Below are 26,634 nucleotides of genomic sequence, written 5' to 3'. Positions count from 1 at the left end.
ATGATTCACTTATATGCATGTATCCATGTAAATACAATAATATATAATGAGTTGTGCAAGAATCTACAGTGTCATACCTTTCCAGTACTAGATTCATAGGCCCAAAGGAGAGAGAGAGAGAGAGAGAGAGAGAGAGAGAGAGAGAGAGAGAGAGAGAGAGAGAGAGAGAGAGAGAGAGAGATGAAATTGTCAACTGCCTTCCTCCTTCTGTTGGTCTCTGCAAGTCTAGTTCATGGGCAGCGCCGAATAGGTACTATTGTGTCTAGTTATCAGATTCAGCAGTTTCCATATATGCTTATAACTTCTTGTGTACCTCTAACTGTACTTTCTTGTAGAAAGAAACTGTTTCTTTCAAGTGGTTGCTTGTGCTCTTAGCCTCTTGCTATCTGCACCACTGATATAGACCCAAGTATATATGAAGCCTATGTTTAGAATCACTTAAGTAAATCCTGAAATGGTGACTTGGGAAAAGTAATGCGCTCTATTATTTCTGACTTCTGTTTGGAATTTGTAATATTTACATATATGTTGTGATTTATATTATATTTGCTCAGCAAGTCATTTCCTGAGCTTGCTCCTAGTTTTGCCAGGTAACTTCTCAGGCCTTACTAGTTTTGCCTGCTAATTGGTTGTAGAAGTAATATTTGCTGTGTTGATTTTCCTCTGAGAGTACGTTCATATTGTACATGCTTAGTGTTCCTCTGTTGCATGCTAATCTTTTGACTTTACCTGGTATTGGTGTTCCAATTATATTGTAATGCTTGTTCATTAGTATTTGAAAGAATGACTTGTGCTACCACAAACCCATTAATATTTTGTGATGTCTGTATATGGCCTATGATTTTGTTCTTTTGTATTAACAATCAGAAACACCTCGTTTCTTCTGATCATATGTAGTTTATTTGTTCTTGTTTAGGCTTCATAAGCATTGACTGTGGCTCTCCCTCAAAGCTCTATGAAGACACGGATACCAACATAACTTACTCACCGGATGGAGACTTCATAGATACAGGGTTAAACCAGAATATCTCCACTGAATATATGTATGAAAACAATCCTAACCTACCATTTCCCCTCTCAGACCTTAGGAGTTTTCCTCAAGGAAACAAAAATTGCTACAATTTGAAACCTGAAGCTGGAAATGGCAGTTTGAATTTAATGAGAGCATCTTTCTTATATGGAAACTACAATGGAGAAAACAAGCTACCAGAATTTGATCTCTATCTTGACGTCAACTTCTGGTCCACGGTGAAATTTGGAAATGCTTCTCATATTGTTACAAAGGAGATTGTTGGTTTTGCACAATCCGATACCATAAATGTTTGTCTGCTAAACAAAGGTTTAGGAACTCCTTTCATTTCAGCATTGGAATTGAGACCGCTAAACAGCTCAACGTATGAAACGGAGTTTGCAACGTCTGCAACATTAGTACTCCTTGAAAGACTAGATATCGGATCAAGCAATGGAACAGGTCGATATGGAGATGATATTTATGACCGCATTTGGTCTCTTTACATTTCTCCTTCTTGGGATTCCGTTAGCACCTCTTTACCAATTACTACCTATGAGAATGGATATAGAGCGCCATATGAAGTAATCAAGACTGCAGCCAGACCCCAGAATAGAAGTGAACCTTTGGAGTTGTACTGGAACACAACTGATTTGGATGCTCAATTTTATGTTTATATGTACTTTGCTGAAGTGGAGCAGCTTGAGAGAAATCAGTCAAGAAAATTCAATATATCTTGGAATGGGACTCCACTTTTTGGACCATTCGTTCCCCGTTACTTACAAACAGACATAATATCTAATTCACGAGCTCTGGTGGGGAAAGATCACCATATTTCTATATATAAAGCAGAGGACTCTACCCTTCCTCCCATTCTCAATGCTGTTGAGGTTTACAAAGTCTTGCAGCTGGTTGAATCACCAACTTACGGTGAAGATGGTATGTATTTTTTTTTTTGTTGAAGTTCATAACTAAGCACACTAACTAAATACAATCCCATTGAAGATCATATGTAGTAAGTAGAAGATATTATGGACAAGTCAAAAAGACCACTTAGCAGGAAAAGAAAGAGTATGTTGCAGAGGTTGAATTACATGTTACAATAAGACTCTAAAAATAGGCTTTTAAGAATTCCAACAGCAACAAAGAATAATTATTTCCTCATGTTGTTTCAAGTCTTTCCTCAGACTAATTCATAAGGTGTGGTAATTCTATAGCATGTCTGCACCAAGCATATGCTTACAAATATTGATATATATATATATGTATATATATATATATATAAATATATTTGTTTTACTTACATCCATAAATTTAATTTTCTCAAATAGAAATGCTTAGCTTCACATCAGTATTCATGTCTGATCCTATTCTATCAATAAATGCAGTTGATGCTATCATGAATGTCAAAACTACATATCAAGTTAAAAAAATCTGGGCCGGAGATCCTTGTGCACCTAAGAATTTCTCTTGGGAAGGTCTAAAATGCAACTACAGTGCTTCACTGCCTCGGATTATTTCCCTGTGAGTCCTTCTGGGTAACTAGAATTAATGCAATTTTTTTTTTCTCTTTTCTGTAGTCTATTTCTAAACAGAGTTTCCTTTTATTGTGATTAGGAACTTGACCTCAAGCAATTTGGGTGGGATAATAGCTGCTTCCATTGCCAAGCTTTCATTATTGGAGTCCTTGTAATTCATTATGCTTTTCATTTATGCTTCTATAAAGTCTCTGGAAGCTATCAACTTTAGTAACCTGCAGCAGCAACACCTACTAACTTAAAGTGCTTTATCCCAGGGATTTGTCGAACAACAACCTAAATGGACCAGTTCCTGAGTTTCTGGAAGAATTAAAATATCTCAAGATTTTGTAAGTATAATGATTGTGTGATGAAAGACCCATAGGCTCATAGCTGCAGCAAACTTACATTATTAACAATTGATATGCAGGAACTTGAAAGGCAATCATTTGTCAGGCTTTGTTTCAAATGCTCTTTTGAAAAGATCAGAAGCTGGATTACTTGTACTGAGGTACACCTTCCAGCTCAAACCCAGAAAACTCTCTTCTTGTTTATCTCATTTTTAAAGATGCATGATAGTTTAAGAAATAACAGAAAAGCTGGTTCATCTTCTGTACCGTGTAATATATAATTGTGTCTTTTTCTTATTTCAGTGTGGACAGCCAAAATCTTTGTGGATCAGATTCATGCAAAAACAAGAAGAAAATTGTTGTGCCAATAGTTGCATCATTATTATCAGCACTAGTTTTCCTCATAGTGTTGATACTTATATGGAAACTAAGAAGAAAAAGAAAATCAGGTACTTTTTACTTAATTATTTTTACCAGATATAGCATTACCATGTTGTAATTTAACTGAACACATCAATAAGAAACCCCCACTCATTTACATATTTAATAATGCACCAAAAGCTTGATTTTGAGACAAAGGTAAAATTGGATAATGAAATATATAAGTATTACACAAAAACACACACAAAACTGATGGTTACCTGCACAACAAGGTTAGGATCTAGGCTACAACAGTAATACTTTGTACAAGAGGGACTCAAACAGATTGCATAAAAGGAAATATCAATTGGTCTAGGGATGTTTATTTTACACATTAGGATATGCAATGTGGACTCAAGCTAGAAAAGGCTAATTGCTGCAATTTTCATTTTAAACCACCAAAAGCTAATTAATTACTTAACATTCTGAACTCATATCTTCTTTTGTACTTGAGCTACAGAAGGAGAAACCTTTAACAAACCAGGGATACCTGTATCATCAAAAAAGTGCCAGTTTACTCATGATGAGGTTTTAGAAATCACCAAAAACTTCCAAACTGCGATTGGGAAGGGTGGATATGGGATTGTGTACCATGGCTACATGAAAGATGGCACCCAAGTTGCAGTCAAAATGCTTTCTGCATCATCATCTCAAGGTCCTAGGGAGTTCCAAACAGAGGTTTGTCAGTTGTAGTTCCTTGAAATTCATTGAATGTGGAATAAAGGTCTTGCTTATGAGAAGGGATATCTATACAGAATTTTGGTTTTTTTCTCATGTGAAAGTAGAATGTAAGGCAAATGCCTACACTCATTGGTTATAGATTTGACGAGTTCCTTGTCCACTGCAGGCTGAACTTCTGATGAGAATCCACCATAGAAACTTAGCCTCATTTATTGGATACTGTGATGATGCTGACAACTTGGCGCTTATATACGAGTACATGGCTAATGGCAATTTAAAAGATTATCTCTCAGGTACCAATCAATCCTATATCACAGTATTGTCCTCCAATAGAATACCAATTTATTATCACAGGGCCTTTAGATTAGGGCTTATGGCAATGACAGAATGAGCAAAATCAAGTGAACATGAACATTTCATAATATTTAAATGTCACATTTTATGGTTGCAGATAGAAGCTCACAAATAAGTTGGGAAATGAGACTTCGCATAGCAATAGATGCTGCACAAGGTTGGTGATTTGTGTTGTTTTAGTAAAATAAAGTAATGCTATGCATGTGATTTTCCAGTTTCCTCCGACTAGTATCCATATTTCTAATTTTCATTTCGACCCTCTTAATTTTGAATCCAATGCCAAACTGAACTAACACAGATTGTTAAATTTGGCTTACAGGGCTGGAGTACTTGCATCATGGATGCAAGCCACCTATTTTACACAGAGATGTGAAGACTGCCAACATTCTCTTAAGTGAAAACTTGGATGCTAAAATAGCAGATTTTGGCCTTTCTAAGGTTTTTCCTAATGACAATGAAACAAATGTGGTGACCACAGTCATGGGCACAGCAGGGTATCTTGACCCAGAGTATGTTTTGCTTTTCTCATTCTATTAGCTAGCATTTTGATTATGTTTGAATATGATAAATAAAGTAACAAGGAACTAATTAAGAAATTAAGCAAACTAGTTTTAAGAGTAATTCTCACATCCACATGCAGGTCATCTACATGCAGTCCGTATGGAATCCTATACGAGCAATCCTATATGCCAATTTTGTATAAACGAGCAATCTTATATGCCAATCCAATGGTCAACAATCTTATATGTCAATCCTATATGTGTACACCACATTGTCATATAGGATTGCTCTTATATACAGGGTTGACATATAAGATTGCTTGTAATTTATATAGGATTGGCATGTAGGATTGCTCGTTTATACAGGATTGCCCATGACTAGCATGTGGATGTGAGAATTTCTCCTAGTTTCAAGTTCAATTAAGACAAAAGTTTTGTTTATCTATATGGATATATGAACAAGGAGTGATATATATATGATCATTGCTTAATTATTGTCTCCAGGTACTACAACTCTCAAAAGTTAAATGAAAAAAGTGATGTTTACAGTTTTGGGGTGGTTCTATTGGAGTTAATTACTGGACAACCTGCAGTGATAAAAAGTGATGAACTAATCCACATAGTGCAGTGGGTGAATCCTGAGCTCCAAAAAGGTGATATAACAGGGATTGTTGATCAAAGAATGCAAGGAGAGTTTGATGTGAATTCTGTTTGGAAAGCCTCAGAAGTAGCAATGGCATGTACAACTTCCACCTCTCAACACAGACCCACAATGGGTTTTGTGCTCTCTGCGCTAAAACAATGTTTGGAAATGGAGTCGTCTAGGCATAGAGAAAGAACTTCGGGATCGACAGAGGAAATTCGTGTTACATTTGCACCATATAGTAGCTCACCTGAAGTGTATTCCATGTATACAGATTCTGCAAATGCTGATTCCATGACAGGGCCATTTGCTAGGTAGTGAGGTTTCCATTACATTTGCTAGTTGAGGAAGAATCTATATAGCAACGTTCATATGATTTTTTTTATTTAATTTTTTTTTTAGACCTTTACTATTGTTTGAGTTTCTTTATAGGATCCTTTAATTTTTAAGATAAAATTATTAATTTACTTACCTAGAAGTAGGACAACAGGTTGCATTATTAAGTTTCAGGACAAAAATGCTGAGCGCTCAACACTTCGCACTTGGAAACGACATCGATCTGTAGTTAGAACATTGGAGCTACGTTATTTGTTTTCAATGAAAAATACTCATTTTAAATCTTTAACAAAAAAAAAATAATTAACTTCACAAATATTAAGATTAAAAAAATGAAAAAAAAGAGAGCGGTAAATCCAGATGCAACTCAAAATGTAGATGTAGCTCAAAAATGCAAATGCATTGTCGAGCAATTTGCAAAATACAAGTGCTCCATAGTATAATTTACATTAATGATGGACGGGTGTGCTTAACGCACACATTTTGTCTTTATCTTAATATGTTATTAACTATATTTTTTTGTTAAAATTTTTAATTGTGTGGTAGTAGGGAGTAATAAGCCTTTAATAAAATGGTCTTACTTGTACTAATACAATAGTTTGGATTTAATATTTTAAATATAGGGTTAAAAGAAGTGGAGCCAAGTTTTAACGAAAAAGACAAGCTAGTTTGTAAAAACTCAAGTTATTTGACAGAAAATAGGAGCTACTTGTAAACTTTATATTGAGTAAATCATTAGACTCAATCCATAAATCAATGACCTAGAACTTCATGATTCTCACAGTTACTTAAGACGAAAATTCAATTAACAATAAATACATACCTTGATTCATGAAACTCGATACTTGAATGCGGAATAACGATTGACAATGAGTTGTTCTCGAAGCCTGAGAACTGGAATTAGTGTTTCTCTCTCTTCTCTATAAACCAAAGTCATAAAAGTGTATTATGCGTGCGTAGAGTTTTAGATGGATTTATCATACATATTTATAGAGAGATAGAGGACCGAATTTCTCATTATAATCCTTTTAATCTCTACCGTCCATCATAGTAGATATAGACTAGGAAACTAACTCAAATCCTTTTATCATTATGACTATATCAATTATAATCCTTATTAGATCGAGATTGTTATATGGACCACAATTAATAGGGTATTTACTTGTGGGGCAAACAATTAATTCCAACAGTCTCCCACTTGGTCCTTATAATAATCATAACTATTATGATCTGATTTAAGGAACATAAACGCACAATAAAATTGAATCAATCACTCTAATGGTTTACCTTAGTTAAACAAACCACAGTGTGAGTCACGACGGTTCCATACTATTCAAAAGTATGGTTTCTTCCAAGTACTACGACACAATGGCTTATCTAGCTACGCCTATAAGTTGGGTCATTCATTAATGGTCCCATAATCTCTTTGAAAGACTATTTCTGTTATAGTCATTCATTCACATGCATGTATACATTAATGCAAGACAGAAAATTTTTGAAGTCAGGAAAATATCATGTCAAATAAATAAACACTAACAATCCACAATTAAGTTGTTCTAATGGCTACACTCAAGACCCATTCCTTCATCATGCTTCATGAATGTCTTTGGTGCCAGCCCTTTCATGAGTGGATCTGCTATATTAACACTCATACTAATGTGTTCAATTGACACTCGTTGTTTATGAACTTCTTCCTTAATTGATAGGTATTTCACTTTAATGTGTTTAGTTGCATTAGTATACCTATCGTTCTTTGAAAAGAACACTGCTGCAACATTATCACAGTAAATTTTCAACAGCCTAGAGATAGAATCCACAACTCTAAGTCCTGAAATAAAATTCCGCAACCATAACCCATAATTTGTAGCTTCAAAACAAGCTACGAATTCAGCTTTCATGGTAGATGATCGAAGAAATGATGCTCTACTTAGCACTCTTCCATGAAACGGCCCCTTCTGTGAGAAGAAATACATAGCTAGCCGAAAGTGCTCTTTAAGCTATCTACACACATTCCATAATATGAGTAACCAATCACCTCAAGGTGGTTACTTTACTTAAACGTGAGCATTTGGTCTTTTGTCCCTTGTAAATACCTCAACACTTAATTTGCAGAAACTTACTTCCATTGATCTTTAGGTATATACACCGATCAACGGTGTTTTCTTTAAACCCATAAGAAGTAATGGTATCAAGAAACTTAAAATACCATTGTCGGGAAGCCTTTTTAAGTCCATATATTGACTTCCTTAATAGACATACCTTGTCGATTTCCTGTAGGGATGTCTTGATGTTTGCAACAAACATCATTCGTAAAAACATCAGGCTGAGTCTGTTGGACCTAGACCATGCCTGATGAATATATATACTTCACTCGGCAAGAGCAGCGGGTTCATCAATGAGAAGTGACATATCAAGGTCTAAAATCCCCAAAATAAATTGTACTTGCTCATTCCATTCTGAAAATTAGTCTCATCAAATTTAGGAAAGGATGAGACTTGCAAATAAAGGGAGATGGGAAGAGAAACTGCAATATAATAAGTATTAACACTAATGTTATTCCTAATAATACACAACATAATAATTTTTCAAGGAAATAAATTTGTTGAAATTTAGACATGCTTATTAGGGTGACATTTTAATCAATTAAAGAAAATATGACATCTATGGATGTCCTATATTTTCTAAGTTAAAGAATACGCCACCATTTTATTGTTTAATAAATATCAACAAATTCATGATTCAATATCATATTTAGACCTGTGGGTAGCCAACTTATGCGTGATGTGAATACAAACATATAATATAATGATCCAATATCTATAACTACAAATTGGGGCACTGTGGTGAACACCAAGCCATACATACATGAGTACTAGTATCAATATTTAAAGTTAAAACAGCTTCTTGACTGAAGAAATACGATCCTCAAACAATATATGTATATAAACAATAGTCAACAGTACAAGCCAATTGACTTGCCTAGTCAATAATTATATACATTCAGTTTATCATCATTTCATGTATACAAGTAACTTTGTACAGTATATAATTATGGCAAAAAAAATTGATGATTGTAATAGCATCCAAATCAAAACTGATATAAAATTCATATATCAAAACTGTTAGATATGTATGTTAAATTATTAATTAATATACATGAAAGTCAACAATATATAAGCACATGAATTCCAAAAGGAAACTTATAGAATATTCATCCACATAAATTCAAACATGGACGCACATTAAATCGATCAATAATAGCCTATATTATAATTATATCAATAAGAGTAGCAGCCAAACGATTTATATAAATCAATAATGAGTAGTCAAAGGCATGGAATGTAAGATATATATTAATGATAAACACAATAGCCAATTGACTTATAAATATCAATAATCAATAGTCAAACGTCTTATATAGGCCATCAAAGAGAATGAAAATAAACACATACACACTATAAATTTAGAATCTCTGATCTACATACTGACTAATTGATAAACTCAAAAACATGTACCTTGGTTTTCCGAACCAAGCAATATTTCTTAAAATGCTCCAACTTTTAAAGAAATACTATTTATCATTTTCCAGTTCTTTCTAATGAGCCTGAGCACATTAGCAGGTTTATTAATTTTGGGTAGTCCTCACTTTATGCCTTTACAGGCTTTTACGCAAATCTCTTTTCAGCTTCTTGACTTACGAAATGAACAAAACTATGTCCTTATTGCTTAAGCCTTACCTCTTCTCAGTCAAACATATTGGTCAAGTCCTCTTCACATTCCACTTGTCCTTAATAGTGTTATAGTGAATTTGAAATGGCCCAAACTCAAGGCAAACAGTAAAAATTAATTTGCCAAGAACTCATTCACATTCATTCTTAAGATCTTAATTTTTGTTGCTTAATTAGTTGTTTCAAGAATATACTCATTCATGCTTCGCATGCCATCAAATTTCATGATCGCGAGCTTATCCATTAATGTCCATGTAAGGTACATGCCAGCAATCTTGAAACAATTAACAAAATTTCTTAAGAATCCTCTAGCACTTTCAGTTTAAGGGAGCGTGGTCTTAATTTATATGCCAATTTTGTATAAACGAGCAATCTTATATGCCAATCCAATGGTCAACAATCTTATATGTCAATCCTATATGTGTACACCACATTGTCATATAGGATTGCTCTTATATACAGGGTTGACATATAAGATTGCTTGTAATTTATATAGGATTGGCATGTAGGATTGCTCGTTTATACAGGATTGCCCATGACTAGCATGTGGATGTGAGAATTTCTCCTAGTTTCAAGTTCAATTAAGACAAAAGTTTTGTTTATCTATATGGATATATGAACAAGGAGTGATATATATATATGATCATTGCTAGGTAGTGAGGCTTCCATTACATTTGCTAGTTGAGGAAGAATCTATATAGCAACGTTCATATGATTTTTTTTATTTAATTTTTTTTTAGACCTTTACTATTCTTTGAGTTTCTTTATAGGATCCTTTAATTTTTAAGATAAAATTATTAATTTACTTACCTAGAAGTAGGACAACAGGTTGCATTATTAAGTTTCAGGACAAAAATGCTGAGCGCTCAACACTTCGCACTTGGAAACGACGTCTGTAGTTAGAACATTGGAGCTACGTTATTTGTTTTCAATGAAAAATACTCATTTTAAATCTTTAACAAAAAAAAAAAATAATTAACTTCACAAATATTAAGATTAAAAAAATGAAAAAAAAGAGAGCGGTAAATCCAGATGCAACTCAAAATGTAGATGTAGCTCAAAAATGCAAATGCATTGTTGAGCAATTTGCAAAATACAAGTGCTCGATAGTATAATTTACATTAATGATGGACGGGAGTGCTTAACGCACACATTTTGTCTTTATCTTAATATTGTTATTAACTATATTTTTTTGTTAAAATTTTTAATTGTGTGGTAGTAGGGAGTAATAAGCCTTTAATAAAATGGTCTTACTTGTCCTAATACAATAGTTTGGATTTAATATTTTAAATATAGGGTTAAAAGAAGTGGAGCCAAGTTTTAAGGAAAAAGACAAGCTAGTTTGTAAAAACTCAAGTTATTTGACAAAAAGTAGGAGCTACTTGTAAACTTTATATTGAGTAAATCATTAGATTCAGTCCATAAATCCATGACCTAGAACTTCATGATTCTCACAGTTACTTAAGGCGAAAATTCAATTAACAATAAATACATACCTTGATCCATGAAACTCGATACTTGAATGCGGAATAACGATTGACAATGAGTTGTTCTCGAAGCCTGAGAACTGGAATTAGTGTTTCTCTCTCTTCTCTATAAACCAAAGTCATAAAAGTGTATTATGCGTGCGTAGAGTTTTAGATGGATTTATCATACATATTTATAGAGAGATAGAGGACCGAATTTCTCATTATAATCCTTTTAATCTCTACTGTCCATCATAGTAGATATAAACTAGGAAACTAACTCAAATCCTTTTATCATTATGACTATATCAATTATAATCCTTATTAGATCGAGATTGTTATATGGACCACAATTAATAGGGTATTTACTTGTTGGGCAAACAATTAATTCCAACAGTCTCCCACTTGGTCCTTATAATAATCATAACTATTATGATCTGATTTAAGGAACATAAACGCACAATAAAATTGAATCAATCACTCTAATGGTTTACCTTAGTTAAACAAACCACAGTGTGAGTCACAACGGTTCCATACTATTCAAAAGTATGGTTTCTTCCAAGTACTACGACACAATGGCTTATCTAGCTACGCCTATAAGTTGGGTCATTCATTAATGGTCCCATAATGTCTTTGAAAGACTATTTCTGTCATGTTCATTCATTCACATGCATGTGTACATTAATGCAAGACAGAAAATTTTTGAAGTCAGGAAAATATCATGTCAAATAAATAAACACTAGCAATCCACAATTAAGTTGTTCTAATGGCTACACTCAAGACCCATTCCTTCAGCATGCTTCATGAATGTATTTGGTGCCAGCCCTTTCATGAGTGATCTGCTATATTAACACTCATACTAATGTGTTCAATTGACACTCGTTTATGAACTTCTTCCTTAATTGATAGGTATTTCACTTTAATGTGTTTAGTTGCATTAGTATACCTATCGTTCTTTGAAAAGAACACTGCTGCAACATTATCACAGTAAATTTTCAACGGCCTAGAGATAGAATCCACAACTCTAAGTCCTGAAATAAAATTCCGCAACCATAACCCATAATTTGTAGCTTCAAAACAAGCTACGAATTCAGCTTTCATGGTAGATGAAGAAATGATGCTCTACTTAGCACTCTTCCATGAAACGGCCCCTTCTGTGAGAAGAAATACATAGCTAGCCGAAAGTGCTCTTTAAGCAATCTACACACCTTCCATAATATGAGTAACCAATCACCTCAAGGTGGTTACTTTACCTAAACGTGAGCATTTGGTCTTTTGTCCCTTGTAAATACCTTGACACTTTATTTGCAGAAACTTACTTCCACGATCTTTAGGTATATACACCGATCAACGATGTTTTCTTTAAACTCATAAGAAGTAATGGTATCAAGAAACTTAAAATACCATTGTCGGGAAGCCTTTTTAAGTCCATACATTGACTTCCTTAATAGACATACCTTGTCGATTTCTTGTAGGGATGTCTTGATGTTTGCAACAAACATCATTCGTAAAAACATCAGGCTGAGTTTGTTGGACCTAGATCATGCCTGATGAATATATATACTTCTCATCCTTGCTACTTGACTCAGTAAGAGCAGCGGGTTCATCAATGAGAAGTGACATATCAAGGTCTAAAATCTCCAAAATAAATTGTACTTGCTCATTCCAGTCTAAAATTAGTCTCATCAAATTTAGGAAAGGATGAGACTTGCAAATAAAGGGAGATGGGAAGAGAAACTGCAATATAATAAGTATTAACATTAATGTTATTCCTAATAATACACAACATAATAATTTTTCAAGGAAATAAATTTGTTGAAATTTAGACATGCTTATTAGCTAGGGTGACATTTTAATCAATTAAAGAAAATATGACATCTGTGGATGTCCTATATTTTCTAAGTTAAAGAATACGCCACCATTTTATTGTTTAATAAATATCAACAAATTCATGATTCAATATCATATTTAGACCTGTGGGTAGCCAACTTATGCGTGATGTGAATACAAACATATAATATAATGATCCAATATCTATAACTACAAATTGGGGCACTGTGGTGAACACCAAGCCATACATACATGAGTACTAGTATCAATATTTAAAGTTAAAACAGCTTCTTGACTAAAGAAATACGATCCTCAAACAATATATGTATATAAACAATAGTCAACAGTACAAGCCAATTGACTTGCCTAGTCAATAATTATATACATTCAGTTTATCATCATTTCATGTATACAAGTAACTTTGTACAGTATATAATTATGGCAAAAAAAATTGATGACTGTAATAGCATCCAAATCAAAACTGATATAAAATTCATATATCAAAACTGTTAGATATGTATGTTAAATTATTAATTAATATACATGAAAGTCAACAATATATAAGCACATGAATTTCAAAAGGAAACTTATAGAATATTCATCCACATAAATTCAAACATGGACGCACATTAAATCGATCAATAATAGCCTATATTATAATTATATCAATAAGAGTAGCAGCCAAACGATTTATATAAATCAATAATGAGTAGTCAAAGGCATGGAATGTAAGATATATATTAATGATAAACACAATAGCCAATTGACTTATAAATATCAATAATCAATAGTCAAACGTCTTATATAGGCCATCAAAGAGAATGAAAATAAACACATACACGGTATAAATTTAGAATCTCTGATCTACATAGTGACTAATTGATAAACTCAAAAACATGTACCTTGTTTTTCCGAACCAAGCAATCTTTCTTAAAATGCTCCAACTTTTAAAGAAATATTATTTATCATTTTCCAGTTCTTTCTAATGAGCCTGAGCACATTAGCAGGTTTATTAATTTTGGGTAGTCCTCACTTTATGCCTTTACAGGCTTTTACCCAAATCTCTTTTCAGCTTCTTGACTTACGAAATGAACAAAACTATGTCCTTATTGCTTAAGCCTTACCTCTTCTCAGTCAAACATATTGGTCAAGTCCTATTCACATTCCACTTGTCCTTAATAGTGTTATAGTGAATTTGAAATGGCCCATACTCGAGGCAAACAGTAAAAATTAATTTGCCAAGAACTCATTCACATTCATCCTTAAGATCTTAATTTTTGTTGCTTAATTAGTTGTTTCAAGAATATACTCATTTATGCTTCGCATGCCATCAAATTTCATGATCGCGAGCTTATCCATTAATGTCCATGTAAGGTACATGCCAGCAATCTTGAAACAATTAACAAAATTTCTTAAGAATCCTCTAGCACTTTCAGTTTAAGGGAGCGTGGTCTTAATTTATATTGTTTTTTTGAGTCATTGACATAAACATAATGCTTAATCTATTTAATCTTTCCTGGACTTTATGGAAAGTCTTTCCATCATACTGCTTTTAACTATAATAGCAGTAAGTTTCTCAATTTGAAGTGTCAAATCAAAATATTATCCAAAACACTTTGATGAAACTGGACTTGTTTGCATAAATGTGAGAATTAAGTCAAACATTAGAATAGATCAAACATGTGAATGAAACGAAATAGAAATTGTCATTGCAATATAATCATAAATCCCCACCGTATCAATGCTTTGAGTTAACAACACGTAGAAACATAAATTCGAATTACATATACATAAGCCGAAAACACAATAAATGTGCTATCATAGTTCTCCTTTGGATATATATATATATATATATATATATATATACACGTATGATAATACCAATAAGCAATTATTGATGTTTTTTTTTTTTTTTATCACATTATTAGTAATTGTACAATCCTATTGAGGGCTTTGTTATCTTTGGATATCCAAAACCAATAAAAATATGATATATACAAATTACCCCCTTTATATTCACTAATCATATGAATAACTTATCTACCTTTGGGCGATCCTTAAATTTCACATGACCGATGAAAATCAATTTACTCATGAAGTTCAAACTTTGAAAACTTTAATAAGGCTCAAGTACATTTATATGCATCCATAATTCATGAGTAATTGATTAATTATCATTTAATTTGAAATATATAGATCTTTTTGGTAAACGAAATATATAGATTTGAAATCCAAATAATGGAACATTAGTGTCTTTCCGAATCAACATGTCACAGACGAAGAGCATAATAGTTATATATAGTTCAAGAATTCAAGATTAGAAAACAAAGATAAAAGCAGAAAACTCAAAAATAAACTTATTCCTGTCTGTAGCCTGAAAAAACATGGTACAACCACCATGCAGGTTTTCATGACAATGTTATCTTCAACCCACGTCAGTAGTCATCACCTCTGGATATAACCTCTTTGCAGGTTGGCCGGAGTAAAATGGTATGCTCAAACTGAGATACATAGCTGCCCTTAACATCACAGAGAGGAGGATAGGGCTGTCATAAGAAAAATGAACAAGGTTCTTCCTCAGCACCAGTTGCATTTAGCGATAAAATAAAACGCAGCCAGTACACACAAGAAGCACATATTTTAGAACATATTTCTACTCCCCAAATCTGAGTTTAAGGGGAAATTATTATCACTAGCAGTCAGAACATAACTTGATTTTTTCCTTTTCTGTTTTGATCACAATAAAATACTTGAGCAATTAAAATGAACATAACTTGCATGTAGCGATATAATAAAATACACAAGGTTCTTCCTCAGCACCAGTTGCATGTAGCGATATAATAGACACAGCAAGTACACACAAGAAGCACATATTTCAGAACATATTTCTACTCCCCAAATCTGAGTTTAAGGGGAAATTATTATCACTAGCAGTAAGAACATAACTTGATTTTTTCCTTTTCTGTTTTGATCACAATGAAATACTTTAGCAATATAAAATGAACATAACTTGCATGTAGTGATATAATAAAATACACAAGGTTCTTCCTCAGCACCAGTTGCATGTAGCAATATAATAAACACAGCAAGTACACACAAGAAGCACATATTTCAGAACATATTTCCACTCCCCAAATCTGAGTTTAAGGGGAAAATTATTATCACTAGCAGTCGGAACATAACTTGATTTTTTCCATTTCTGTTTTGACCACAATAAAATACTTTAGTGACACAAATCCATAATTATATAATGCAAGTTGGTGAACTGTCACCTTTTTCCTTTCTTTGCTCTCTTTGACCAAGTTGGTGAACTGTGAAACTAAAAGGACTTGCCTATGTATGCTTTGTGGTGGGTTGGGGTTTGAAAAAAGTAGGGTTTCTGGGATAAATTGGAGCTGGCTATACAACAATCAGTTGCTGAAGTTCAGGGTTAGTAACAGATTTTGGTAATCTAAATCTGTCTTGGGGGATTACTTAAAGGCTAAAAGTGGTGGGAAAAAAGATGAGAGAGAGAGAGAGAGAGAGGGAGGGAGAAGATGAGAGAGAGCCTTGCTCCCTCCCTCCCTCTACTTCTTCAAATAAAACAAATCAGCTAGCAAGTTTTATCATGTATAAGATCAATCTGAGTATTTTCTCCATTAATATTCTTTGATATCTTCATGTTGATTCATGTCAAGCTTTTACTGCTTATTTTTCTGAAATGTGAGTCTCAATCAAGATTTTTGATTTCTAACCAAAAATGATTTGACTAATACTCAGAGCCAACTTATTTCAAATAGTATATTTTCACATAAATCCTTTCCTTAAGCATGTTGGCACATCAAATTAAAAGACATGCAAGGCATCTGAAATCTGGACCTAAAATAAATCCTTCACTTGATTTTAAAGCAGAAGTTACAACTTCAGCGCCCTGAGCTATAACATATGCAAGTACTGTATAATACTTCCAAAATTGCGTTCCTGGAGATAAATTTATAAAACACCAAAGACCATTACTATCAATTAACGTGTCCACAAGGCAAATAAGCAATTTGGTGTACGGGAAATCCTATTTTGCATCATAACAAAATCAAAATAAAGCCATGCTTCGTAATAGAAAATAGTTGCATGTTGGAGTAGAGTTGCATGGACCGTTGATGCATATACAATTGGATAAACAAGTTGATAGGTGAAAAATACCTGGACAATGCCAGCATCACACAAATTCTTTAGCGCCATAAGATATTTAGTCTCTCCCAGGCGGTCTAAATACCGCCTGCAGAAGGCCAATGTGGAGAAGTTCTTGTTAATTGTTGCCAGCAACTGCTTTGCCCTGGGCAACCTCAACGGGATGTGGCCGACTTCAAAATTTTTCATGTAATGGCTGCACTCTAGATCTTCTCTGACATACCCTTTCCCTGAATATAAGTTATAACATAGGACAATTAACAGAGGTCACATGTGAACTACTATCCATTCACAACAGAAATCAAATTCCTTCCAGTTCCAAAACTGTCTTTTACCAGTTGAGGCGAAAGTTTCAATTGCGAAAAATTCACCCTCTTCCATTTTCGTCTGCTCCCCTCCTTTCACAATAGGAACAGATTTTCCAGCATGGATTTGATAACGTCCAATGCTATGTCCATTCAAGTTTCGGATACTTTTAACTGCCAACATTAGCCAAAGTCTACCTCACATATACAGAATTATCAACAGGACATCTCATATGAAAGCTGTTGATATGATGAGTATAAATAGAAAATCAATATTTGATGAGAAAATACAACACTGAGCAGGAAAAACAAAAAAGAAAAAAAAACCAGAAGTGTTTTCAAAGCCGTTAGAGAATATGCAGGAGCACAAGCAAATGACACTTTAGTATGTAATAATGCTAATCCTTGCTTTGATATTTTTCCCTTTCCCAGTAGGAGTCAAAAGTTAATGCGACTAAGCCAACTACTCAAGAAGTGAGAATATTATAAGTCATAAGGGTGACACAGGGTGGTGTATTTAAACCATAATTTCTCCTCAAAACTCAATTCAACAAATAATTTTAGAAGTTTTTTTTTTTAATAGGGAAAACAAATAATTTTAGAAGTCTAGTCTGTAAGACCTAATTATTCAAGAGGTAGAAGTTACTAAAACAAAAAGTAATCACCAATTTGACCACATATAGATTCATTATTTCAACAAGTACAAAATTTCATCAATTAATTTTGTTCTACAGATATAATTAATAGCTTAGTATTGTGATTGGTGAGATACTCATGCAAGGGACCCACAAAGTGATAAATTAGCAGCTATCTTTGACTTCTCTGGTTTCAATGCATTTATATAAAGCCACGCGTGTCAAAAGTATTTGTGATGAATTGACAGTAAAAAGCAATCATGAAGACCAATTTGGTTTTGACTAGTAGCACCGATTTTAAGCCTTCCTTATGAAGGAATATCATGTGCTTTACAACTTGGAATGTCCTCAATGTAAAGAAAGCTTTCTGCCAGTATGTTTTGGTGACTTCAAGGTTGATTGCAGTCAAGGATCGAGGTATGCATTGAGGAGAAAACTAAGAGTGAATGCCTCTAAGTTGAGCGAGTGTTCCTGGGAATATTACGAGTCAGTGTACAAGGGGTTTGGGTTTGGGTTATATGATTTAGCTCTAATATGTGTTGTACTACCATTTATACTCCTAGTGAAGAACAAATCTCTCTCTCGTTGACATAGGCAGGAAATTTACCAAACCACATAAATCTTGTGTGCACAATCTCTCTTTCTTGTCTATTTATTCTGCCCCCATTGTGGTTTTTTCCATGGTGTACGTTATCATTTCTGAATCTCATTATACACAAATAAATCCAAACACTTAGGGTGTGCCTTGGCGCAACGGTATGGTTTGCCCCACGCAACCTGACAGTCGTAGGTTCAAGTCACAGAAACCGCCTCTCTAAAGATAGTGATATACTGATAGTTGTAGGTTAGTTACAGAAACAGCCACTGTAGAGATAGTGATATGGCTACCTACATCTTACCCTCCCCGAACCCTGCATTGCGGGGAGCCTCATGTACACTAGACCACCCTTCTAAGAAAATAATTAAAGTAGGTGCTTTCTAAAATATCTTTATCACAGATAAAGATCCAAGCATATATCATCAAAGATACTTATCCTGAGAAAGAAAAACTGCAGTGAACTAGTTAGATAGAGAGCAAAGTATGTTTTTCTTAACAAAAAAAAATGAGTGATGCTATATGCACACCTCTATTCCTCTCACTACACACACCCCCTCACTTAATTTGTGAAATGACACATTTGACGCAAAAGGAAAAAACTCTAAGGACAACCCATAGTTTATGAGGAAAAAAACTCTCTCCACAGCTAAACCCAACGCTCTATAACCCCACATCTTCCAACTACAACATTTCAGCCACAACCCCTCATCCCATAACCCCCTTCATCTTTCATTCACTAAACCCTAAACCTTCTCTCTTTCTTCTATATAGGTAATAGTATTGTAGAAAAACATATTAGTTTTGATGAATGGAGCCTCCACTCGTCCCTTATTCATCTTCAAATGAGATATGATAGTCAATTTTTTAGTGTTTTTTTATATTTTCTTTTTGTGTTATTCTGTGTTGTTCGTGATTCACTCAACGAACCAGGGCCGAATGGTCCAAAATGTTTCAGCAGGGTCCTAGCAAAAATTTATGGGTATTTGGCACAGTTTCAGCAGGGTCCTAGCGAAAATGTTATGGGTATTCGGAAACTGGGTGCCGAATACCCATAACATGTTCGGCAAACCAGTGTCAAACGACCCGCGAAACCATCTTCTTCAACTCAAAATTCCAGCTGCCAAATACCCATAACATGTTCGGCAGACCAGGGCCGAAAAACCAGCGAAACCCATCTTCTTCAACTCAAAATTTCAGTACAAAACTCTAAACACCCACAGTCCAAATCATCTCAAACACACAAAAAAAAAAAAAAAAGTGTTCTAATGGATTAACTGAGATTAGATAGGAAAACCTTAGATTTGGGAGTTTGGGGTGGGTGTGGTGAGAATTTTTGGTGTTTGAAGTTAGTTTGAAGGCAATAGGGGTAGTTTGATAATGTGAGGGATGTTTTGTGAGAAATTATAAAATCTATGAAAATATAGGGGTGTGTAGTGAGAAGATTAGGGGTGTGCATATAGCAGCACTCAAACAAATAATGTTTTCCAAAAGCACATGACACATCAAATCACAGAAACAAAGTTATCACACTTAAACCTGTAACAAGCTTCAGTTAATATCTAAAGCTTTTGGCAGAGTATTTGTAAAACTTATGACTGTTTCAAGCCATTGTCTTCTGAAGTGAGTCGAATTCCAATGTATATGATGTCGGTTTCATGATTATATATACTCTTTAATGTATAAAAACTTATTCTAATTTAAACAGTATCCAAATTTTCCATAACTTCTGCTATGATTCCCAGATCTTCTCATTTTTGGAGGCATGAATGAGCATAGAACAATATTTGGAATCAGCGCAGAAATAACCTGTACTACTTTAGGATCAGTGTGATTCAAGTATATACAAACAATAACCTCATTCACCAAAACATTAGCAATGCTGGTGATGGCTCCCTTTTTTTTTTCTTTTTTCTTTTTTTCAAAACAAATGAACTACATAATTTGCACTTTGCGATGAGTATAAAAGATGATATTTTATTTGCATGGTTTTTTAAACAGGACCAACGTTGTATGATCCAAACAGAAACCAGGTGACCTTTATATGATACTAAGCAAGAATATCAACTAAAGGATAATTATTGGAGTGACTCTTCACTCTTGTAATTTAGAGAAATAGAGAGATGATCATTGAACACTCCCTGGTGGAAGTAAGATAAGCCCTACACATTCATACTGTTAAAATATGACCAAAGTAACTATCCCAAACATCACATGGAAAAATACCTTGATACACCTTTCCATTGATTTCAACCTCATATGATTCCATGACTTCTTGGATTGCAGCACCAACATCACAAAGACGCACGTCAATTCCAGACTCCTAGACAAATAACAATTCTGAGTCACAAAGCTTTTGACTGAAGCACTAAATTCAAATTCAGGTAAAAATTATATCCAGTGAACGTGTAATGATAATAAACCATAACCTAGTTAAAAATAAAAGTTCATTCATAAGTATTATAACACCCCAACAGAGCACCAGAATGATTTAAAAAGCAGTAACATGAATGACTACTTTTGTAATACATAGAAAGACAAAGAAACTATCAAGAGAGAAAGATTAAAAACATAAAAATTCGATACTTATAAAGTTTGATTGACGGAAGGAAGGAAATAAAAGCATCAAATGTTATGAGTTATACTTTTACTGTATTACCCCATAATATTAGGTGGTATTGGTTTGACAAGAAAAAAAAAAAAAGAAACAAAAATAAATTGGTAATCTCTCAGAAGAACATTTTAATCTTTCCTCCCCTTCAATCTCCCCCAAACAAATATTCTAATCTCACAAGGATGCCACACAAAAATAGGTAAAAGACACTCCTCTCCATCCTCCCCACCCTAAACCCTCCTGTTAATTTCAAAGGCATACCATCTCCAATATATGGTATAGATAACATGCCAATAGGCTAGAGATTGTTTCCTGAGTATGCGTTCATATGGTACTAGGATGTAGAAACGCATAACCCACTAGGTTGCACTAACGAGCAATTGCAAATGGATTTCCCCCAAGCATCCGATGGTTTTGTTCTAATGCACACTACTGCCTTGGCCCCATCTCCAAATTTCAGACTGTCCTGGAAGCTTGAGTTGTTCATAAGACCTCCATTTCTGCCTAGAACATAATCCTTTGTAAGTTCCTTGGTCCTTGCCATAAATTCCCCTTTCCTTCTTTCAACTGTAACTCTTGAGCCTCTCTTTTCACCCTGCTTATCAGGGTAAAGTAAGCCAAGAATCATGTCCAACATCCATTTCCCAACTTCCATATTCCTGCCATAACATATTATGATTTTGTTGAATTAAGATGAATCTTAAACAAAAAGATGGAAATTTTTATAGCTCAGGCTCACAAGCAAAAAGATGAATCTTTTCCTTGCTGAGCCATCACCAAGGAAAAGGACGTGCTTGTTCTCAGGGTATGATTATTTAGTCCATGCCTTCATCACAAAGGGCTCATCCACAGTAGTACAGAAAATTTTATCAAAGTCATTTGATAATAAAAATATCCTCATTAAGTTTTACCCACCTTTACAGCTCCTGTCAAGAAAATAATTCATATGAGAAGAGAGTCTAGAGATAATGCAAATGAAGAAAAGTTGCATGCTTTCTGTGAGAAAGAGGGAGAATGTGAAGAGAGAGAGAGAGAGGAGTTTGGATGTGGGAGACGTGGGAGACGTGGGAGCATCCACCAAAAAAGAAAGAGGATATTAATTTCCACAATTAATGCAGAGAGCCACATTTGGTTCAGTGTGCAGTTCCCAATAAAATAATAAATGATGTTTTCTTCAGAAGCATTTTCAGCTTTTAGATGATAAAAGATCCAAGGACTGAAAATGTGTGTTAAAATTTGTGGTTTTATGTGCGACCCAAGAACCTGACCCATTCTTAGATATCTAGCAAAGTGTTTGTATTTCACAGTCACCATCTCTCTCCCTCTCACGTTTCCTCTGTACAGAATATCAAATCCAACAAAAAAAATTGACATAATTGCTCATATATTTCACATCAATTAGTATAAAATAATGATGTCACCTTGAGGAAGGATATCTTAATTGTCTTTCATGTATGGATACATATCAGTCCTAGTTTATGATCATTTGAGTAAAGATTTGTAGTCATATAATCATTATTGGCTCAAAGATCCGATTCTCAAAGTCAAAACAAGAAACTTCAAATTTACAAGCAATAATTTTTAGGACTTGAACCATACAATTATATAGATTGAGTAGATGGGCTCAATTGACAGACCCAAAAAGAAAAATTGTATTTAAGCCATTAATTTTAACCAGGGGAAGGAACAGTACCTTGATCCCAGTATTTGTTGCTTCACGTGAGGCTTCAAGCAGCGGATCAAACATAGGGTTGAATGCTACTGTAAATGCACAGTCAACTATACATCCTGTAAAGTCAACAATAACCCATGCATGATAACTGGGCCAAGCGTAATAGAGTTCGCCAAAGAGTTGACTTCTCAACAGGGATCAAAACACACAGAATAAGTAGAGGTTGAATTACCGTCAACATGAGTTCCAAAATCCAACTTCATTACATCATCATGCTGAAGCACTGTCTTGTCACCTGTATTTGGGGTCCAATGAGCAGCAACCCTGACAATAACGAGAGTAATGAACACAAATACAATTATGTGAAGAACAAAGGAAGAAATTAAATTCACAGGTGACGAATTTAGAAAAATTACCAATTCAAAGAGCATCCTGTGGGGAAAGCAATGCCTGCTTCCAGACCATTCTCGGATATTAACCTACGGACTGTGTTCTCCAATGTCTCACACAAATCAGTCATCAACATTCCAGGCCTTAAGATGCCTTTGATGTATTTCCGAACCTAAGTACAAGTAAACAAAGCCTCCAGTTGATTTCATCTCTCAGGTCATTTTATTTTAAATTAAGCAGCAATATATTTACAAAATGAAACTTCACCTGGCGATGAACTTCTGCAGCTCGACGAACCGAACTATACATTGGTTTTTCAAGACGCTCCAGCTCCCTCTTCTCTTCAGAGGTAGTCCTCCACAGGTTACTGAAACATAATACCAAATTTGAACAAAAATCTTGAAGAAATAAACAAAGGAAATGCTTCATCCTCTCCCAAATTCCCAGCCTTTCAACCAACTCTTTTTCAGTTTTATTGATGCCGCCTTCTGCAACATTTGGGTTACTTTTTGCCTCATGAGTGGGATTGCCACTTAAACTAGTGGAGTATTACAATCCCCTACCAAAGTGCCTAAGAACTTATTGCAACCAAAAAAAAAAAAAATAGCCCTCACTCACTCGTCTTTGTACTGTTGAATTTCACCCTCAGGAAACTCTCCAGATGGGAATAGATCAATAATAGGAATAGATGGTGGATCAGTCTGCCCTCGGATAGATTGTGGATCAGTCTGCTCTGGCTGTGCTTTCTTTTTCCTGCAGATAAGAAAAGAAATTAGCAAAATTCCTAGTGAAAATGTTTAACAAAAACAAAATAACAAAACCACAAAAATTTCCTTACTTGCTTTTATTTTTCTTCTTTTTTTTCTTTGTAATATCTGCCCAAAAAGCCAAGAGTGAGAGAGAGACAGACACAGAGCGAGATACAGAGAGAGAGAGAGAGAGAGAGAGAGGTGTGCAATGCAGAACTGCAAACATTAGAAACACATGAACTCATTCGAGTATAACACATTAAATTGTCCCGCTCAAGTAGAACTTATTACTAAAAGTTAATCTCACATTGTCTGGTTTACCAAAAGTATTTTTTCTAATAATGTAGGCACCCCATAATGCACTTCATAACCTGGGAAGAGAACTATTCCACCATATAGATTCTTAGATACAGAACAAGTGAAGGGAAGTGTTGAGTTAAGTATCTTTAATATTTTGAATTGAATACATTGAAGTAGAAGTATAATGGCTTTCCTGTTGCATGGCAAATTCCAAGTATACACTTGACTAAGGAAATTCAACAAAGTCTCTTTTGACTGGCTAAATACATATAGGATTTAAAAGCTTCATTTTTATCTTGTCACTCATTGCATAGCTAAAGCTTTTTCCCTTGTTTGAATCTTTCCATGGTAATGTTTTCTAGTAGCATTTAGTGCGTCTTTAGGCTTCTATGGTTGCACAAAGCTCCATATGCACTCTCCTAAGTTGATTGCAAACTGAAAGGACAACAAGTCCCACTCTTTATGCCAGAGATTAAGCTAATGGAAATAACAAAAATAATAGTATTGAGGTACCCAAAATAAAGAAAGAAAATTGCCCAATAATGTTATGGAGAAAAGAGAGAAGTAAGAGTAACATGGTAGTGATTTTGATATGAAAGCAACGAAAATATCACCTTTTTCATCATCTTCTTCATTTTGCAAACTTGGAGATTGTTGAGTGGGCTCTTCATTGCCATTTCTAGGCTCTAAAGTCCCATTTTCATCACTTGGGATATTATCATTAATCTTTTCCTCTGCCATCCTCAATGACCTGTAACTCTATAGGCAGAATGCACATCACTTATCAATCAATCATAACAAAAATGGAAAAAACAAAACTTAAAAAATTTCAATTTTAGGACTTGATACGACTGAGTATTCTTATTCTTAATCTTAACATGGTATCCCATGTTCATTGGAGGTAGAAGGGATCGGGAAGAAACACAGGATCACAGTAAGGGTAGTGAGTATTGAATATACATAGATGCCACTTGGGGTTGAACACCAAAACCCTGTACTTACAAGTTTCCAACAGTCTGGAGAATAATGACATAGGTGCAACTGTGCAAGTGAAGAAATTAAGTTTACATTACAAGTTTTTATCACTAGAATCAGAATTTAGGATTTAAATGTTTATTTATGTTTCTTAATTATTTTGCTATTTATTAGTTTTTAGGTACTTTAATTGTTATACTATTGCTGTATTCATTATGTTGCAGAAGTGAGGAGAGGAACCCACTTACAGTAAACAACCAGAGGCTCGACTCTCTACCTTATACCTTTATAATTGATAGTACGCAACTACGCAGTGACCCCATATTTGAAAACTCAAAGAGTTTTTCAATTTCTAAGAAAACCCAAAAGCGTACTGCATACATTCATTAGACTCGCAAAGAAAAAAAGAGAAAACCAGAGCAGAGCTCACATATTTAACAAATTAAGGAAGAACCAAAGAAACCAACAACGATGACACAAATAATAGATACACAGAAAAGTTGGGGAGATCAATACTTGTCAGCAAAGATAGCTGGGGTTTGTAGTGATACTAACACTTAAGCTCCAACAAAAAACTTTTTAAATCAAGTACTTTCAGAGATAATATTCAAAAATCCCACAGGTGAACTCTTTAAAATGAAACACAAAAAACAAATACCTCAAATTCCTATAACTTCTGCAACAGTTTTTCAAGTCAAATTCAAAGCTATAGAAACTAGCTTCAGAAAACTAATCCCTTCTTTCAGAAAATTAAAGACAACAAAAAAAGAAGCACAGAGAATAGGAAGTGACAGATGAAGACACCAAAATGAAATAAAAGTGTCCGTGTGTGTCGAGCACGCAGAGAATCAGAAGTGAAAGGGCTTAAAATAATTACCTGAGGCTGGAGTATAGTCCACGGCGGTGCAAAGCGGGGCTGTTGACAGAAAGAGGGAGAGAGACACTTTGAGGCAGAAAGTCGCGGCGGTCTCTGTAATGTTTCTTTCTCTGGGCCTGGGCTCCCCTTGCCTCTTGGCTTTGTTCTCGGTTTGGCTTTTGGGCCCTATTTTTATGAAATGTTTTTGCTAACTCTATATCGTGTGTCACTATTCAGACTCAACTTTTTTATTAAGACCCTCAACAATTAAATGAAATATTAATTTATAATTTCATCCTAACGTAAATTGACTATTAAAGATAAACACTTAATTTAAAAATTAAAAAAACAAAATATACCCAATATTTCTGTATACCCACAGCTTCACTTATCTCTCCAACTGCCAAAGCAATGAACCCAAGATGGGCTTGCTTTGATTCACCCATCTTTTACAGCCAAATTGGGTGGGTGGATGGGTGGGTAGGTGGGAAGGGGGTATCAAATCCTTATAACATTGTCGGAAATATCAATCACTTTTGTTT

At 34.4% G+C, this 26,634-nt stretch overlaps 2 protein-coding genes across 4 annotated transcripts; one reads left to right on the top strand and one right to left on the bottom strand.

Annotated features, from left to right (window-relative positions):
- The first annotated feature begins 113 nt into the window (after positions 1 to 113).
- RHS16 (root hair specific 16) lies at positions 114 to 5,879 on the top strand. 2 transcript variants are annotated; one of them, XM_086233647.1, is made up of 12 exons: positions 114 to 250; positions 917 to 1,948; positions 2,398 to 2,533; positions 2,627 to 2,698; positions 2,805 to 2,876; positions 2,957 to 3,037; positions 3,180 to 3,325; positions 3,757 to 3,974; positions 4,144 to 4,270; positions 4,429 to 4,488; positions 4,651 to 4,840; positions 5,336 to 5,879. In XM_086233647.1, exons 1-12 carry the CDS (start codon positions 181 to 183, stop codon positions 5,790 to 5,792), a joined length of 2,661 nt encoding a protein of 886 aa, XP_086089773.1. In that variant the 5' UTR covers positions 114 to 180; the 3' UTR covers positions 5,793 to 5,879. The 2 variants fall into 2 exon arrangements, with proteins under 2 accessions (XP_086089773.1, XP_086089774.1); XM_086233648.1 differs by lacking the exons at positions 3,757 to 3,974; positions 4,144 to 4,270.
- A 9,223-nt stretch (positions 5,880 to 15,102) lies between these two features.
- On the bottom strand, positions 15,103 to 26,274 carry LOC147293130 (methionine aminopeptidase 2B-like). Of its 2 annotated transcripts, none has more exons than XM_086233273.1 (12): positions 26,114 to 26,274; positions 24,876 to 25,020; positions 24,051 to 24,087; positions 23,831 to 23,965; positions 23,480 to 23,579; positions 23,239 to 23,384; positions 23,055 to 23,146; positions 22,844 to 22,938; positions 20,763 to 20,859; positions 17,337 to 17,480; positions 17,014 to 17,231; positions 15,103 to 15,380 (listed from the first exon to the last, which is right to left on the bottom strand). In XM_086233273.1, the coding sequence occupies exons 2-12, from the start codon at positions 25,000 to 25,002 to the stop codon at positions 15,270 to 15,272; spliced, it is 1,302 nt and encodes a 433-aa protein (XP_086089399.1). In that variant the 5' UTR covers positions 25,003 to 25,020; positions 26,114 to 26,274; the 3' UTR covers positions 15,103 to 15,269. The 2 variants fall into 2 exon arrangements, with proteins under 2 accessions (XP_086089399.1, XP_086089400.1); XM_086233274.1 differs by having other exon boundaries at positions 24,876 to 25,012; positions 26,114 to 26,270.
- Positions 26,275 to 26,634: the final 360 nt, after the last annotated feature.

The sequence above is a fragment of the Dryas octopetala genome, chromosome 2, assembly GCF_963921425.1.
Source record: "Dryas octopetala chromosome 2, drDryOcto1.1, whole genome shotgun sequence".
Classification (NCBI taxonomy): Eukaryota; Viridiplantae; Streptophyta; class Magnoliopsida; order Rosales; family Rosaceae; genus Dryas; species Dryas octopetala.
This window is presented reverse-complemented; position numbering and strand designations above follow the sequence as displayed.